The 19,130-nt window shown below is 44.1% G+C and overlaps 1 protein-coding gene across 1 annotated transcript in view; it reads right to left on the bottom strand.

Moving 5' to 3' along the window:
- The window catches only part of LOC126499892 (collagen alpha-4(VI) chain-like), a 104,128-nt gene that overhangs the window by 43,222 nt on the left and 41,776 nt on the right, over window positions 1-19,130 (bottom strand). The window contains exons 14-19 of the mRNA XM_050139366.1: window positions 18,809-18,880; window positions 17,042-17,068; window positions 15,737-15,781; window positions 11,985-12,038; window positions 7,911-7,973; window positions 7,501-7,566 (exon numbers count right to left, since the gene is read on the bottom strand). Coding sequence (XP_049995323.1) covers window positions 7,501-7,566; window positions 7,911-7,973; window positions 11,985-12,038; window positions 15,737-15,781; window positions 17,042-17,068; window positions 18,809-18,880 — 327 coding nt within the window. The remainder of the gene's footprint in view (window positions 1-7,500; window positions 7,567-7,910; window positions 7,974-11,984; window positions 12,039-15,736; window positions 15,782-17,041; window positions 17,069-18,808; window positions 18,881-19,130) is intronic.

Consider the following 19,130-nt stretch of genomic DNA (forward strand, 5'->3'; position numbering starts at 1 on the left):
TATATATATATCAGTGTCAAGTGTGGGGTACATCCTTACAAGTTATTGGTTAGAAAAGCCCTTGAGACCACCAAAACAACATAGACTATTACTGCTTCTCTTTACCATGCACCTGAACTAGACAATAAAGCCCTATTACTAAAGACACAGCATACCTTGATTGCAGGGCATGAGAACTCAAGATGGAAATGATCTGAAAACTTCCCCCTTGGTTACTAGCTTTCATAGCGCCAAAAGTTACCCTGCAGACCACTGGGGGAGGAAAAGTTATCAATGGAAATGCATAGCATTAACCTCTGAATCCTGCAATACCAACTTGTCAAGTAGAGTGTTCACTGGTGCAATACTGGGATGAAGGCTGTGGGGATAAACAAGCATTTCCTGGTTAGATTTGAAGCCTCCCTCTCAGGAGGGAATCCATGACTGGCTCTGTAAACCTGGTCAAAAGCCCATGACTATGGAGGTCATAGGCCCTAGAGACAACCTACTACTGTTGTTTTGCTAAATGGAAATGTTGCCAAACTGTACTCTAAATGCTTTTGCTTGTACCCACACACCTATTGTTGACCACACCAGAGAAGCTTCTTCTGCAGTGGACAGCAGTGAATGAATGCAGAGCCTCACAACTGTCTAGGTCAACCCTCTAAGACTCGGGCAGCAGTGAAGAAAAGGGGGTGGGAAGCATCTAAGAGCCAGAGGCTAGAGAGGAGTGCGGGGGAAATACCGGATGTCTTCTGGATATGAGATGTCCATTGCATTCCTGACCTCACTGCCGATATTGTTACCCACACGAGATCACGCCAGCCAACACTCCAGCGGTCGCACTGGCCGGACCAGTGGGATCCAAAGCAAATCCAAGGAGGAAAAGACATGAAGGCAAGAAGGGCACATGATGGGAAGGATTTGGAGAATTGGGAGTGGACATGGCCAAGACACCTTACACACAAGTGTGAAACAGCCAAAGATAAATCATCTTCTTCAACTTTATAAAGTAGAAAACTATGTGGTGTGCGCCTGTTCTTTTAAGGCAAATTATTTAAAAGAATAATTTTACCCCAAATAAAGAAAAATGACAACTCTTCATTTTTGAAAAAGAAAAATACTATGCTAGGTATCTAAAGACTATCCCAGAATGGAGCTATGTGAGGAGAGTTCAGAGGGCTTGTGAGAAAACAAGAGTCCTGTGACCTCCGCTCCTTCTAAGCTCAGCTTTGTTCTTAGAATTCTGTGTTTGTGTGCCCCTCCCAGGTGTAAAGAGAGCGGGTTTACTCAGATTGCCCATCATCTCACTATGGATATTCAGATAATGTTCCTGGGCAAGGCTTGTTCTGTGATCATATGCAGCTTGAACTCACGTGAGTTCTATCATAGGACCTTGATTAACTCTCAGAATATAAATTGTCTGATGCTCTAAATAAAGTTGGCTACTGCATGAAAATTTAGTCTACCTCATCGTTTAGACTCCATTCTCATGGATCCCACTACCTCTAGGGACTGGGAAGATGGCTCGGTGGGTAAAAAGCACCTAGGACGTGAGTGTAAGGATTTGAGAACCCCAGCAACCACAGGAAAGCAGAAGCACACACCTGTAAACCCAGTGCTGGGGAGACAAAGGCAAAATGGATCCCCAGAACGCAGTGGTCAGCCAGCTTAGCAAGTCAGTGAGCTCCAGAACCACCAGAAATCCTGTCTAAAGTATAGGGCTGGCAAGATGGCTCAGCAGGAAAGGGCGCTTGCTGCCAAACCTGACGACCTGAGATGGATCCCTAATACCCACATGGCAGACAGAACCAACTCCCACATGTTGTACTCTGACCATCACGTGTGTACCATGGCACATGCAAATATCCTCCCTCTCCCCTCCCCCATGCACACAATACACACATACACGAACACATCATATGCATGTGTTCCACACAAAACCATTTTTAACAAGTCCCTGGGACCTTATCTGACTTCCTCTGCTCTCAGCTACTGGAAATATTGATAATTTTCTCCTCTACACCTTTTCCATGTCTTCACAGTTTATAGTAAATGCTTCTGTGAACTTCTTTTTTGAAGTGGGCTGTATGTGGGAGAAGACACTAAATAAAGCCTCTCATAATAGATCCGTACATAGCAAAGTTTTTTTTTTCCTAAAAGATTTATCACCTCACTTTGATATCAGACAGCGCTTTGCCGCCAGCATAGTCAAATGATTACTGGGACACATGCTGGAGCCACTGGGTGAAAGACTGCCACAGTCCTGGAGTGAGTGCCGTTCCTCAACTATTTATTTATTAGAAAAGAAGGGAAATATACTCACAATAGAGAAAGCTGGAGACCATAGCTTAACGAAGAAGCCAGATACAGCATCACCAAAACCAAGCCAAACTCCTGAATAGCATTACTAAGTCATACGGTGAAAAGGAAGAATCCGTCTGCCTCTAGATATAGAGAAATAATCAGACAGGTGCTAATTGGGGGATTGCAGCAAAAAAATTGCTCAGGAATGCCAATGTTATCTAAGCGAACGAGCAACGTGCTGACTGCTGGGATTAAAGAAAAATAAAAAGGCAAGAAGCCCTGACAACCATGGGCTTGGAGAACATTCCATGAGTGACAGTTCCAATACTGCACTTCATGCCAAGCTTGCACCAGTGAACGCATCTTACTCAGCAAGCTGGTATCGCAAAATTCAGGGGTCAGCGCTGTGCAATACCACTGATGACCTTTCTCCCCAGCGGTCCGCACAGTACCTCTGTCACTATGAAAGCTAGCCGTCAGTGTGCTCCCCCAAAGGAAACATGTTCAAATTTAATTCCCATCTGAAGGAATCAGGGCATAGGGCCTCTGGGAGGTGAGCTGGGTCCTAAGGGTGGGATTGGTGCACCCCAGCCCTCTGTCTGCGAGGTGACAGCCAAGAAGGCAATGCATGAAGCAGAAACTGGGCCTTCATCACATGCCAAGTCTTCCAGAGCCTGGTGTAAAAATAGACTCAGAAGGTTTTGTGTGTGTATATGTGTGTGTGTGCATTTGTGCGTGCACATACATAAATATGTATGTAACAAATATAATCAAAGAAAAAGGCTATCAGCTTGAGAGTTGGTGGGGCATGGAAGGATTTTGAGGAAGGGTAGTGGGGAGGGGCTGAAGGGAGGAAAGGATGGAAGCAATGATGTAATTCTATTTCAATTTTTAAACGTTTAAAATTTAAAAGAAAATAATGTATAAATATTTCATTTCTGTAGTGTGAGTACTCTATTGTGTCAATATAAAGAGCTTTCCTTTTTCTTAAACTATGCCTGTTGAATACTATGAGTAATGTGCTGTAATGCCTTCAATTGATCTTCAAGCAGCTCCAAAAACATCATACACATACATACATACACACACACGCACGCACACATACGCACACACACATGGATATAAAGCAAATACGGTAATGGTTCCTATTCATTCCTGCAGTTACATTTAAATAAAACGTCATACAAGCTCTTCATGGACTATGTCAATAACTCAGAATGCAAAGGGAGAGAAATGCATACATTTTGGAAATAAAGGTAGTGACTTTTTTTCACCATAAGTGTAGTCACGAGTTGAATACACTCTTGCAAACCTGTGATTTTCTTTTTCACTTACTACTATGTCATGGATGTTTTCCATCAGGAGAAAAGCTGTCTGGCTGAAGATGCAGCTCAGTGGTGGAGTGCTTGCCTATTGTCACAAGGTCCCGGTTTCAATTCCCAGAAGAAAGAAAGGGGGATGAGGAGAGGAAGGAGAAAAGGGGGAGTGGAAAGGAAAATATGTAGAAAACTGCTGGTGTCCATGTCAGAGGAGAAGGAGGTGACAACTGACTTCAGGGGATCAGCCCACCAGAATGCAAGGCACTGGTGGGTGAATCCCAGCTAGGCAAGACCCCAAGGGCTCCGCTCCAGAATGTCTCTTGCTCCTGCTGTGCCTTTATATGTTTGCCACTGCCAATTTTCTCTGGTTTCGGGCATGTTGTATGGTATTGGGGGATCCCCACTACCTTTAGTGAGTGTGACTATCTCATGGAAATACCCCGTTCAACAAGCATTTTATCTGTGGATTATTATGAAGATGACTCTCTTAAGCTGTACTGTTTATCTAAAGCAAAGATTTTATACAATGACAGTGTTAGTTTAAAAAGAATTTCGATGATGACGAGTTTTTAACCAATGCAGTAAAGGATTATGATAGAGGTTAGTTTAGAGAGAAAATTAAAGGTAGTATAAGATGCTGCCCCCACCCCTGATGAAGCAAAGGCTGCAGAGGGTAGAAAATAGGAACAAGAGATTGTCATGCAGCTCAGGCTTACGAGCGTCTCTCGAGGAGTCATACAGACAATGGCTTAGGTCGATGATTAAGGAAAACAATTGAGTCCCAGGAGTTAGCTCAAGTTCTTTCCGATTTTGGAAAGTGTTTCACGGGTTTCAGTGTGCATCATAGCTAAAGCAAAGCTTTAAATAATTGACTCCGTATGACGAGAAGACAAGAAATAGATGGTTAGTTGAGATAACTGGACAGGATCCTGAAATGAGAAAAGGGAGACCAGTAACCTGCTTTTCTGGCAATTATAAAAACTGCTGCCTATGGAAACAGTCATGGCTGCAAGGCTCTGATCTATGAGAAGCCTAAAAGATAAATGTTTAACTGTTTGTGGATTCTTGGGGATAATTTGTTTTTCCACCTGTAATATGTAAAATGTTTAATCGTGTAAGGGAAATGGGAAATATGCTGTTTTTTACTTGTACTCATTGTAATCGTTCACTTAAAAAATAGAATGCAGCCACACTGTGATTTTTTAAACTGCTTGGAAGAGTGTGCTGGGCATATAAGGTGTAAGGGAAAAATAAATAGGGTAGAAGGAAGATGGCAGGGAAAAGGCAGCAAGGGAACGTCAGGGCAGAAAAACAGAAGGGACAAAGAATCGAGTAGAACGAGCAACAGAAAGAATAATTTTAAAAAAGAAGTTTTTATCCCTCGGAAGTCTGTGTGTTTTCTCACCAACTCTGCATCTCATTCCCAGACCTACAGAAGGCTGGACCCTCGGCAGAAGGCTAGACCTAGGCATGGCAGCTCATGCCTAGAATTCCAGAACTTAGACAGCTGGGGCAGGAAGGTAGTCAGTGAGTTTGGGGCTAACCTGGGCTACATGGTAAGGCTGTCTCAAAAACAAACAACAGGGGGCTGGAGAGATGGCTCAGTGGTTAAGAGCATTGCCTGCTCCTCCAAAGGTCCTGAGTTCAATTCCCAGCAACCACATGGTGGCTCACAACCATCTATAATGAGATCTGGTGCCCTCTTCTAGCATACAAACATACATGGAAGGAATGTTGTATACATAATAAATAAATAAATCTTTAACAAAAAAAAAACAACAAAAATAAAAAGTGTTCTTTGTCATGTTTCATTGCCTAACACAACTGCACCACGTGAAAGTGACATTGAGGATGGAAGTGATCTCGTATCATTAGACGCTGACTATCTCAATATTTTACTTTTTTTTAGACAGGGTCTCATGTATATAATAACATGGATGACGTAGAAATCAATATGGAGCCAAGGATGAACTTCAACTTCTGACCCTCCTGCCTGCACCTCCAAAGTGCTACGTTTACAGGCGTGCACCACCACGCCCAGCTGGGGCACACTGGGATTCAGACCAGGGCTGTGTGTGTGCTAGGCAGGCACGCTACCAGCTGAGCCACATTCCCATTCTAAATCACTGCAATAATCATAATTGGAGTTAAGTGTTGCTCTTGATCCATGATCAGCTTTGAGGAAGATACCCAGTGTCAACCCCTCACCGCTACAGGCATGGGAATATAAGAATACACACACACACACACACACAGCGCGTGCTTTCAAACTCGTGACCCGCAGGAATGATTCTCCACTCTTTCCCCATACTAGGTATAAAATACAATTTCTCTGCTTGCTTGGAAACATGGTTTCACAGAGGAATTTTCCCATCTTAACTGTGACACTGATCCCAGGGCCTCTCCGAAATACTAGCAAGGAAAGACTGCCCCCTGGAGGGCTATCTTCTAATCGCCGGCAGACTGTACTAGCATGCACTGCTTTTGCAAAGAAGTGATTTTCTGTCACGAGTCTAGTCAAAGCATATCTCATTAACACCCTTCCTTGAGCCCAGCGTAGGAGGAGAAGCCACAGGAAACACAAAATCCAATCGAACATGGCACTCTCTGAAACAGTTACAGTTTCTGTTCCACACACAATACAGGAATGAAGTCAAGATTAACAAGCCCTCTGGGATGGAGGCCCTCGGGAGCTGTGGTCATGAGGCTCTCACTATAGCTGTGGAGCTGTGGTGGTCACCACCCTGAACAGTGTGTTCAGAAGCCTGGGGCCCTTCTAACAGTTAGAGCATTCCATGGTGATGCTGCAATCGTGACGTTTCTTCCCATGACAACCAATGACTCACAGACTGATGGTTTCTCTAGCCTTCCCATCTTCCAGATGCGAATTCAGAGGTCCAGAGGCTAAGGGATGATCCCTCACTGTGTGCTTAGCTCAGCCCCAGAGCGTGGCCATTCACAGGGCTCTCTGATCTCAGCCCACTGAGGGAAACAACTCATTTGTTCAATACAATTGTAATGAATGACAGGATGGAAATTTTTCCCACACAGTGACATGAAAATGATGGTCCCAAGACGAGTTTCACTCAGAACCTAGACATCACAGCATGGATTCTGGCTAACCACACTCTAAGAGGGGAACCAGTGCCCTAGGCTTTGTCAAGGGATCCCAAGTTGGAATTCCAAGTAAATGAAGGTTCCTTCCAACCCAAATATTAGCTATGTAGACCTTCTGACCAGAATTTAGGAAGGTGAGGTGTGAGAACTGATACCCTCATTTTCCTAGTCATTTTTTTCAGGATCATGCATTTTAATGTCTGAGCCATAAAAAATCTAAGGCTGCTTGTAAGCCACTAGCATCCGTCAGGCTGACCTGTCTCTCTTCCCTCTGCAATGTCTTCTGTCGTGACGGGTCCAGTCTCCAGGATGAGACAGGCATCCCATCTTTACCACTGTCTACTGCCCAGTTCACACCAGTCAGCTCTGGCTAGGATGGAGAGCAAGGTGGCTGCATAAGGACATTTAAATCAACACTGCCCTTCAGGAGCAGGGAAATTCAAGATAGAGAAGAGTCTGGACCTCCCTAAGTCTGATGCTTTCATTTTAGGAAAGAAACCATAGATAGAAGAGGTTTAAGATCACCTTTATGATGCTATTAGTGTAGAGTGAGGGGGCAGGGACTTGTGTAAGGAAAAGAAATAGTGCAATAAGAACTCAAGGACAAGGAAGCACAGGGAGGTGGCAGCCAGGGCACCTGTGTCATGGAAAGTGAGAGTCCTGTGGCTTTGCTCTTTGGTGTCCTGTTGGATTCAACCAACGTGTCCAAGTGTTCTGAAAGAGCATATGGTCATTGCTACCTGCGTTAGTCCCCACATGCAAACTGCACCCATCTTACCTGACGTCCACGCCTTCCCTTCTCTCCCTTAGGGCCTTGGATGAAATTATCAATTCCAGGATCCCCCTGAGGAAACAAAAGGGGCAGAGTAACTACAGAGCATGCACAAGGCTCTGGGTTCCATTTGTAGCACTCGGTGAGAAGGGAGAAGGAAAAAGAAGAGAAGAACAAGGGGAAGAGGGGACCAAGAAGGACCCTTCCAGTGCCCAGACCTGTTGACTCAATAATCACAGACACCCGAGCCAAATAAAACCCCACCCTCTTTCCACAGCGGGATCCTCTCTGAGACTGTGTGCCTCTCAAATCTGTAGCTTGTCACAATGCCATAAAGACAGACTGAGCTGGCACCTCGTTAACCAACACTAGATCAGCCTTTGCCTCTGCACAGAAAACCCGCAGCCATTGCTTACGGGATCGCCCCTCAGTCCAGGCTCCCCACGATGTCCAGCTTGTCCAGGCAGTCCAGTCAAACCCTTAAATCACAAGGGAAAAAAACGTGAAAAGTGAACCACATTATAAAATCACTGGACGCTCACAAAGGTATATGAAGGGAATTGGGGAGTAAATCTCAAGCACGGTATAACATATTCACAGTCAAAACAGCAGCAAGGTTGAGAGGTAGAAGTTAGCATTTTTCTGGAAAGCCTCCCGATGCGAGGCTCTATGGAAGTGTCTGCCCACCTGACTCTCACATCTCAGGAATTAATCCTTCTGCACACACCAGGACCCAGGCCTCCCTACGGTCCCAGCCCCTGGTCTTTTTACCTCCCTGTGATAGTATTTTACTTGTGCTCTAACAAATAAAGCTTGCCTGAAGATCAGAGTATTAAGCTAAGCCACTAGTTAGCCATAAAGGCCAGCCAGTGGTGGCATATATCTTTAATTCCAGCACTTAGGAGAGAGAGGCAGATGGATCTTTGTTGGGAGCAGTGAGACCCCAGATCCTGAATTTCTTGTAATCCCCTGATCTGAGTGCCTATAGCTGCTCTGAGCATGAGACCTTCAGGAGTTGCTGATGGCAGGAGAGTGGTTTCTGGTGGGTTTGGCTGGGGCGTGGCTATCTCTATATAATCTGCCCTTGAACACAATAAAGGGGGCATTCTTGGGGAATTCAAGGATGACCCATGTTGCTGTCTCTCTGTCTGTGTGTGTCTCTGTATTTTAACCTCCACCCCCTTGCCCGAAGCTCGGTAACTGGGTGCCAGCGCACAGAGCGCAGACATGGGGGTGCAGTGCGTGGCATTTGGAGGTCTCGACCGAGATAGTGCCAGATCTCTGTGAGTTCAAGGCCACCCTGGGCTACAGGAGATTGAATCAATCTAAAAGAGAAACAGCTCACACAAAGGTGATCCCAGCACTTGGGATCCCATGCTTTTAATCCCAGCACTAGGGAGGTGGAGACAGGAAGGATATGGCTGGGCAGAGAGAGGAATGTAAGGCGGGAGGAGACAGGAGCTCAGGATTCAGTCTGATAACTTTGTACAGACAGGATACCCAATTCAGTCTGAGGGTTTCATAGACACGAAGAACTAGTGGCTGGCTGCTCTGCTTCTCTGATCTTTCAGCTTTCACCCCTTAATATCTGACTCTGGCTTTTTATTACTAAGACCAATTAAATTCATGCAACCCCCATGCTCTGCAAAGAATCACACACAGTGGGACAGTGGGGGGGTGGATCTGCAGCAAAGGGGGTTCCACTTTACCCACCATGTATCTGGGTAGGGTTGGCAGAGAAAGATCCCATGGATGGAAGGAGGGGGCAGGATTACAGATACACTTATGGATACACACCTGGAACCCAGTGCTCAGGAGGGCTAGACATGACCTTATAGGGCCACTTTATGGACTTAATGAGAAACTAAAATGTTCAGTACAGAGGCAGGCACAGCGTTCCTACTGTGGCCTATCATACTTCTTCCCAGGCTCTTTCCAGCTTGCACAATGAGCTCACAGAGTCCTTCCCCATGTCTGTAGCCTCAAGGATGCCTCCCTTACCCAGAAACAGCCAACAGGACTCAGTGGGAAGAAAAACAAAAGTCATGGGAGAGACGGATTGGGAGGAGAGGAGGGAGGGGAAACTGCAGTCAGGATGTTATATATGAGAGGAGAATTAATTGATTGATTAACTAATTCTTACAAAGTCAGGGGGAAACGGCACTGAACTGACCTCAGCTCGCCCTTCAGGACAGCCTCCTGTTCATTCTGTCTTTCTGACTCATCCGCTATTCCTGCATCCTCACGCCCACCCTGAAGTTTCCCAACTCTGTGCTTTCCCTTGTGACTTTTTCTTGACAGGAATACCCTGGTTCAGTGTCTCTCTCTCTCTCTCCCATCCCCTCTCAGTGATGTCCGAATAAAAATACCACAATTACTTATGCTCCCCGGAATGCTAGGGTTCCCTTCTATCCTTCAGTCTCTGCTCAAGTGCCCCACAGGGCCTCAAGGTCAATGGTAGCCATCTTGACCTCTTAGTTATTCAACCTTTGTACTTCATCACATCTTCATCTCATGGAGGAAGCCTTCCTGAATGCACCAGGAAGTCCCACCCATTCTAAGTTATGTCTAGATTCTAACAGACGCTCAGTTGATATTGATGACTGAAGGAGAAAGACCCTATTTGTTTTCCTCAGCTGTGTCCCAGTAATTCTTTATTTGCACCATTCCACACCCTTTGCCACAGTGTATCTTGTACTATAGCCCTTTGCAAACTTTATTTCCTACACGTGGTAATAGCCCTGTGTTGGCCATAGCTACAACTTATTTATGAACCACTCCCTGTAGATAACAAAATGCCCCATTGGTAGGAGGTACCTGGCAGATCTTTATTATATTCACCTCAATTTAACTGAAACTTAGGAAGCAGAGTACCCTCTACAGTTTCAAACTCTGACTCACAAATGTCTAGTTTTTACTTGGACATCCTAATTGGGAAGTAAACCTTCCTAAAGGAAGGCTCCCTTCTCTTTCATGTCTCAGGAAGCTGGTCCACACCACTCATTATGCAGCCCAGAAATAAAAGTGCCACTTTAATCCACAAGTAGTACAAGGGGTGACAAGTAAATAAATTCAGCCTCCTCTGCAAACCTAGTGATTACTAGACACCAACTCCAAGTCTTTGTTGAGATGGATCCTCCAGCTAAGTTTGAGTCTGTGCTCAATTAGTAATGTCTGCCATGGGCACAGAATGGAGGGGGTGAAGTACATGCAGCAGATATCTCCCTTCTCCTATACAGAACTATAAGTAGGACAGGAGACAGTAAGCAATGCCTATCAAAGACATAAAGAAAAAAGGGGTCCCTACAAACTGGCATAGTGGAGTGTTGTGTAACAACTACCCTTAGCTCAAACACTTTTATCCTGGAGGAAGCTACCTTAGATTCAGGACACAAGCAACTCAGAAGTCTCAGGAAGTTCCTGAAACATCTAAGACTCACAAGGCTTCCTCAAGGTTATGGAGGCAGTAAAGAACATGGGGAGAGGGCTGGAGAGATGGCTCAGTGGTTAAGGGCATTGCCTGCTCTTCCAAACGTCCTGAGTTCAATTCCCAGCAACCACATGGTGGCTCACAACCATCTGTAAAGAGGTCTGGCACCCTCTTCTGGCCTTCAGGCACATACACAGACAGAATATTGTATACATAATAAATAAATAAATATTTATATTTAAAAAAAAGAACATGGGGAGAGGAAATGCTCTAACCAGCCAACTTCCTGAGGAGACTCTGCAACCTGACCTGTCCAGCTGTCTGCCAGTCATGCATGGAGTTCAGGATTCCAGGTTCTGTGAGTCATCACCCATGCTCTGGTGGCCTTTTTAGTGATAGCTTCTTTTGTGTCGTTCATACCTCCTAAATAACCCTTCACTCAGACACTTGCAAGTAACCCAAAGGAACTCATCGTTTTAACCAAGCTGGACTTGGGAGAATAGTTACTTTGGTTGGTCCTTGGTTTCCATCTGGGGTAAGGGAGCATTGGCTCACATAACATCAAGAAAACTATGATGGAAAGAAAGGAAAGGGAACTAGAAAGCTAAAGACAAGTTAATATTCAAATGACCACTAAAGATGTAATCATGGAAAAGGCATGGGGGAGGGGCATGGCACCCAACACGGGCAAAGTCACAGCGGCAGGCAAGCATGAGGAATGTTCTGGAGGCAGAGGGTGGCACAGTTTGGCTGGAGGGACACATATGAACTGAGACCAAAGGGTCCTGGTGGGAGACCACGTCGTCAATGCCATGAGACGCTTATGAGTCGCAGGGTGACAAGCTCGCAGTACAAAGCATAAGGTCCTAGATTCATGCAACTTGCTTAATCGCCATCCTTTAGGTCCCGAGGAAAGCTTCCAAAGGGTCATCTAACATGAGCTGCCTATCACACTCGGTGTCAAGTAAAACCACCAGACATTTTCTTCCCACAGCCTGAATTGCTGGTGTCAGTGTGTGCAGTAGCCATACAACAGAATAAAGACATGCTCATACTTTACCCGACTGCCTCTGCTTCCTTTCTCTCCAGATGGCCCTGCAGCTCCACGATCACCCTAAGAAAAATAAATATGCAAGGAATATTTATCCTCTCGGTCACTCTGGAAGCTTTCTTGAGGTAGTCTTACACTCCAGCCAGGAGTGGGAGGGGAGGTGCTTTAGCGCTTTTGACAATAGGACAGATCAGGGGCTCTGAGTAACCCTCACACCAAAACAACTTCAAATACCAGATGAATTAAAACAACTCTTAGGTCATTAATAAGATGTGAAATAAGAGCAAATTCTTAGGGCTCTCGATGAAGAAAAATCAGGATACAGATGGGATTTTCGGAGACTCATATAGAACTTCTTGAGCTGAAAAATGATGTGTTAAATAGCAAGAGAAACAGAAGTGAACGAAGTAAGAAATAACCAGTTAGAAAGCAAAGCGTGAGTGGTGGCTGTCACTGCTGATCTCAGCACCGGGGAAGCAGGCTGATCTCTGTGGATTCAAGGCCAACCTGGTGTATATAACAAGTTACAGGCCAGTCAGGCCTACGCAGTGAGACTCTTGGTTGTGGGGAGAAGGAGGAAGAGGAAGGGGAAGAAAGAGGAGAAGGAGGAGGAGAAATTATATGGAATAGAGCTCAAAAAGAAAATGTGGAAAGATGATTGAGAGAGTTGAGGACAGAATGGGAATTTCTCATACATTTCTAGTTAGATATTATCCATAGAGAAGTGGTTCTCAACCTTCCTAATGCTGCGACCCTTTAATGCAGTTCTTCACGTTGTGGTGACCCCCCCAACCATAAAATAATTTTTGTTGCTACTTCATAACTAAATCATTTTGCTACTGTTATGAATTATAATGTAACTATGTGTGTTTTCTGATGGTCTTAGGTGAACCCTGTGAGTCAGTCAACCTCAAAGGGGTCGTGACTCAGTTTGAGAACCACTGTAACACAGGAAACAGGTGCTATGTGTTGTCTTTAATGTCTCCCCAAGGTCTACATGTTCAGTCCTGAGCCCAGTGTGTTAGTGCTGGGAGATGCTGTGGAACTTCAGGGGTAGGGCCTCGGGGGAGGTCCTCAGGCCACTAGATTGAGCCCTTGAGCGGACCCCTGGGACTCCTGTCCTTTCTTCTTTTTCTCCTTCTTCCAGTCACAAAGTGAGCAGAATTCTCTATGGCATGCTCCCCACCACGGTCTTTTGTGACTCCCCCATCAGAAACTTAAGAGTGGATTTACCCAAAGTGGACTTGAATCTTAAAACCATCAGCAGAAATAAGCCGTTTCTCTTTATATGTAAATTATCTTGGGTATTTCGTTATGTGATGGGAAGCTGACCACAATACAAAAGCTAAAACTTCCAATAGGGTGACTTTCTACGGATTTTCTAAGATCCACAGAAGGCATAAATTAATCCAAAAGCTTAACAAGTTCCAAGGACAATAAATAGAAAGAAACGTACAGCTGGATACATCATATTGAAACTGCCAAAACTAACAGCAATGGGGATTTTTTTATGCAGCCTGATATATATTTTTGAAATGTTGCTTGCCAAGAAATAATTATTTTGACAGATAGCTTCTAAACAGTAATAATGAAAGATCCAAGGCAAAAGACGCCAGAGACTAAGAAATGACATTCTCAAAGTTCTGAGAAGGGATAACTCTCAGAACAAATTTATTTACTCAGTGAGATATCCTTTGTGGGAAAAGAAAAAGAAAACCTAAAACAAAGAGATATTAGAGAAACAAAAGCCAAGGGAATTTACAATGACCATGACCCACGTTAAAGGAAACTCTGCAAGGTGTATCTTAGGCAAAAAGAAATAGATCATTTCATGTTTTCTTTTTTTGAAGATATCAACTATTTAAAGGAAGATTATCTGTGGTGCTGATAAATATGGGAGGAAAGCTAAGAGAATGTCAGCTTTTTAAAACAGCATTAACAATACAGCCTGGGGCTAGAAAGATGCTTGGTGGTTTAGAGAACTTGCTGCTCTGCCCCAGGACCTGTGATCAGTTCCCACGACCCACAGGGTAGCTCACAACAGCCTGTAACTCCAGCTATCAGGGATGCAACACCCTCTCCTGGCCTCCGCAGACACCTTCACACAGGGGCATATGCTCACGCAAACATACAAGTATAAACCTTTAACAGGAAAAAAAAGTCTAATTGCTGAAATTTAACAAAACAGAAGATGGGAATGAAATTCAAGACAATGCTAGGCAGTCTGGGAGGGGGCTAACTGAAGATAAGAGCCCTCAGATGGAGAGAAGAGGACGCTGTCAAATGTGCATGTTAAAATGACTAGTCAGGAAGGCTGTCCTTGCTTTAAGAGTACATACACCATGCTAATAGGAGAGTAGAAGCGGGAACTATTTGTGATGGAGAAGGGGAAGCAAGAAGAAGGAGGAGGAAGGGAAGGGAAGGGAGAAGGAGATGAATAAGAACAAAGGATCCTGACCCTGACATATAGAGATGCCATAATTTTTACATACTAACTTAAATTCTTTTAATGTATATTGTGAAATCTATGAAATAAAAGATTACATTTTGCTCTGTGGCTCTGGGACCATTGTGGGAGAGGAGGCGGATAGAACGTGAGAGGCAAGAGACGGTGAGGAGTGCATGGAAGGCTGTCTTCTGGACACAGCATGGCCGCTGCCCCGGCAACTCGCAGTAGCAGCGGCTGCGTGCACAAGTCTGGGACCATCAGCATTCCATCGCAGAATGGAGAGACCACATCCTGCCCCGAGAAGCTGTTTGGTTAACGGTGGCTGAGAGATAGGAGTCTAGTCCTTAATGTGATAACCATTGGAAAGCCACCCTGCTTGAATAAATACACACACACTCATGTTTAGTTAAGCCAGCTTTAACTAAAAGCAGTGAACCACAAACAAAATGACATGAAAATAGGAAGGGGACTTGGAAAGATGTGGGGTTCAGTAGAATGGGGGTGATAAGATAATAGGGATAGATGATCAAAGTACATATCGTGTGTGTGTGTGTGATAAAATTATTAAAAAAAAATTTTAAGGGTCAAAAGTTGTTTTTCAGTTCAATCTGACAATAAACAAAGTTTTCAAAATTTTTTTAAAAAAATCACTCTTGCAAAGTTGTATATAATTAATTTAAAATGGACATGAGATGTTTCCTTGGAAGTAAGAGGGGAAGTTTAATGACATGAATGTGGTCACTGAGAAGAAATGTTTAATCCCAGTGCTGAGGAGGCAAAGCAGGTGGAGCTTGGAGTTCGTGGACAGCTTAGTCTACATAGCAAGTTCCAGACCAGCCAGAACAACACAGGGAGACCCTGTCTCCGTAAATAAATAAATAAATAAATAAATAAATAAATAGGGACACAACAAGATAGCTTAGCAGGTAAATGCTTTTGTTGCCAAGCCTGTCTATTAGAATTCAATCCCCAGGACCCACAAGGTCAAAATAGAAAACCAGCTTCTACAACCTGACCTCTGGTCTCCATTTGTGTGCAGTGGTAAGCACACAACATACACAATTAATTAGATAGATAGATAGATAGATAGATAGATAGATAGATAGATGATAGATAGATAGATAGATGATAGATAGATAGATAGATAGATGATAGATAGATAGATGATAGATAGATAGATGATAGATAGATAGATAGATAGATAGATAGATAGATAGATAGATAGATAGATAGAGTTAGACAGACAGATGGACAGACAGACAGATAGAGCCAGAGTAATGGGCAGAAAATATAAAGCAAGAGAGTTCCATACCTGTTCTCCATCTAAGCCCCGAGCACCTTCCTCACCAGGATTGCCCTGTGGGGAAGAAGGGCAGAAGTTAGACAAGAGACCACGGGATAGAGTGTTTCTTCTATGTTCATTTCTTTTTCAGCTGACAAGAGCACAGAGCTTCTGAAACAGTGTGAACACCACACCCAATTATTAAAAAGTAACAATTTGGTCTTCCCCAAATGGTCCTTATTGCTTTCCCAGATGGTTCCGTGCTGAAGTGGGGGGGAGAGGGGCGAGGAAGGGAGAAAGAGGAAGAGGAAGATGTATAAAAAACAGCAAGGGGGATACACAAGTGTGGTAAGAAAGGGTAAGAAAGACTCTTGCAACTCAGCACTGAAAGTGAGCAAGCCCTTTGTCAATGTCACGTTCTAAAAATGACGTTTGTAGCTGGTGTGGCCCACACCTGTAATCCCGGCACTCAGGAGTCTGGAGCAGAAGGATCAAGAGTTCAGACAGCCTAGGCTATACGTGAGACCCTGTCTAAAAACATAACACTCAGAGAGGAAAGAGAGAGGGAGAGACAGACAGACAGACACAGAGAGACAGAAAAAGACAGAGACAGCATCTTTTGAAGAAGAACTGTCAGAATTTCACAAACCAAATGAAACCCATGCCACACATGTAAAAGAGTGGCTTTATACTTATTGTCTACCTAAGAAAATCAAGTTTAAAAGAGTTCTTTTTTAAACCCGAGTAAAATTGAATTAGCATATGACGATAAACACATCTAGCAAGCTCTTGAATTGCTGATGTGACACCTTTGCCCCAGGTCACAGGATGTAATGGACGGTTCTAGAATGCATAAGTAAGATCACCCTGAGCCCAGGTCTGTCTTATCATTTTGTAAACTCTACTCCATGGTAACAAGAGGAACACAAAGTGTGTCATGTATATTTCTAGAGCAAATAAGCCAACAAATAGATACTTTGATTCTGAATCTGGATACAAAGTTACTCATTTATTGTAATCACCCCTCCCCTGTATGTACACTGTGACCCCACTCTCCCCACCACACCTTGGACCAGAACCAACTCTTTTTAGACCATCATGTGATAGATAATGGTAGTCCAATTATTACAGAGTTGGAAATAGCAATGTATGTCACAATCTTTGCGCTAAAATATCTGTCTTAAAGTCAGTCCATCAGCCAGGCAGTCAGCTGGGAAGGTCTACATCCTTGTCTATGAATTTGGCATTTCACTGAAACCGTACAGGGCATGAACTCAGTACTGTGTTTCCCAGGGAAGCTGCCAGCCAGGGAAAGAAAAGGGAAGGTGGTCCTACCTTCTCTCCTGAAAATCCTCTTGTTCCCTGAAGTCAGAAAGAAATAAAAATAATTAAGCTGTGTATACAGATCCAAGAAGTGAAGTTACCATGCTAAAACCATACTTACATGCCTGCATTTACTATGACAATGTTCACAATAGCCCAGGTAGGAAGGCAGCCTAGGACCCATCAATGGAGAAGTGGATTTTTTTATGTGATACAGATACACAATGGGATTTTTTTTCAACCATTAAAAAAGAAAGAAAGAAACATTCTGCCAGTTGGAAATGGAAGGCATTGTGTTGAATGAAATACGCTAGACACAAAAGAAGACTAGTAATATATAGTTTTTAAAAGTAAAAATAGGAAGTCAACCCAAATGTAGAATACTGATCACTAGAGGACGCAGAGGCAATGCGGCTGTAGCAGGCTTTCTTTTGGGGCACCAACCAGTTCCCAAATCATGGCACAGAGACTAATTAGTTATGAATGCTCAGCCTTAGTTAGGCACATTTCTTGCTAACTCTTATAACTTAACCTGTTTCTCTTTATCTACATTTTGCCTCCGGGATTTTTACTCTCCTTTCTTTCTGTATATCTAACCTTCACTGCTTCTCCTGTCTGGTTGCCTGACGGCTGCCTCGTTTCTGGCCCCAGTCATATCCCTCTCGCCCTCCCTCATTCTCTCTTCTTCTCCAGCCAAGATTTCTCCTTACTTATTCTCTCTGCCCGCCAGTCCCACATAACCCTCTCTCTGCCTAGCTATTGGCTGTTCAGCTTTTTATTAGACCAATCAGGTGCCTTAGGCAGGCAAGGTGAACCAAATGAAACATATCTTTACCTAATTAAACAAATGTAGCACATTTTTACATCATTAATAAAAGCAGCAGAAACAAATGTAATATATTTCCCTAGTTAAAGTGGCAACAATAGGGCAGAGCAGAAGAGGGAGGAGCTTGGATTCAGCTGCTGCATTCTATGTGCAGCTACTGAAATAAGCCACTGAATTCATTCATAGATACAATTCTTACATATTAATTAAAACTGAGACAGAAAGGACTGAAGGCTGGGGATATAGCTCAGTGGGTGACACAATCAGTATGACTGGGGAAGATATTTTTTCTGAACTTATTGAAGGAGACCCTCCAATCATGGAAGCTTCAGAGCCACCTAAAGCAGCCATTTCTAAGGGGGCATTCTGCTCATCTCCCCTTAGCTGTTTAAATCCTTTAAATCCAGGATCCCAAGCCTCCCTACCTTCCTACTATCAGCACACTCAACCCTTGTCTTGAGGGTTTCCTCTTTCTTTCTTTCTTTCTTTCTTTCTTTCTTTCTTTCTTTCTTTCTTTCTTTTTCTGGAACCAGAGCCTGCTCTCCCCAAATGCAGGACAGGCTAAAGTACTAAGAAATTAAAGCTTCTTGGGACCAGCCCCATACCCCTTCCTGGAGATTTGGAGTAGGATCTCCCGGTCTCTTGTGTCTGAGTGGATATGGCTCAGGCTCATGTTCACCACTGACCACCAGAGCTCCTGTCATGGGCCTGTTGTCCCCACAGCATGGAATCTAACTGATGTTGTCTTTTTAGGTCACTTTCCCTTACATCCTCACATCACTCCTGGGTGTCCTGGGACCACCTCCCTACAAAGGCTACAGGTTTTCCTTCAGGCAATCTTCATCCTTAGGAGTTGAGATTTTATAATTGTGGTGAGGAATTAAGATCTTTCTCCAACGCAAGGGACAAAATCATGAAAGGCAAAGGATCTCAAAGTCCAAGGGCACACTCACCTTAAGACCTCTCACACCTGGACACCCTTCCTCACCTCGAAGTCCAGGAAGACCCCGGGGGCCTCTTTGTCCCTGTGAAGAAAAACATAGGAAGGTACTAATTAGCTATCTCCGTGCCCACCAAAGCAATTCTAACCGGCAGGGATGCCGGGCACAGGGCTGGGACACTGATGGTCCCTAGAGTTTCACATCTTCCAACACCTGACCAGACAAAGCCTACAAGGTCATCAGATTATAAACTCATCATCTGGCCAAGCTGAGCTCCCAAATGAGAAAAAACTGCAAATCTCAGATGTGTCTAGCATCTCCTTCAGATAGCTCA

This window comes from Alexandromys fortis, unplaced genomic scaffold (assembly GCF_014885135.2).
Source record: "Alexandromys fortis isolate MF-2015 unplaced genomic scaffold, M_Fortis_MF-2015_v1.1 scaffold_36, whole genome shotgun sequence".
Classification (NCBI taxonomy): domain Eukaryota; kingdom Metazoa; phylum Chordata; class Mammalia; order Rodentia; family Cricetidae; genus Alexandromys; species Alexandromys fortis.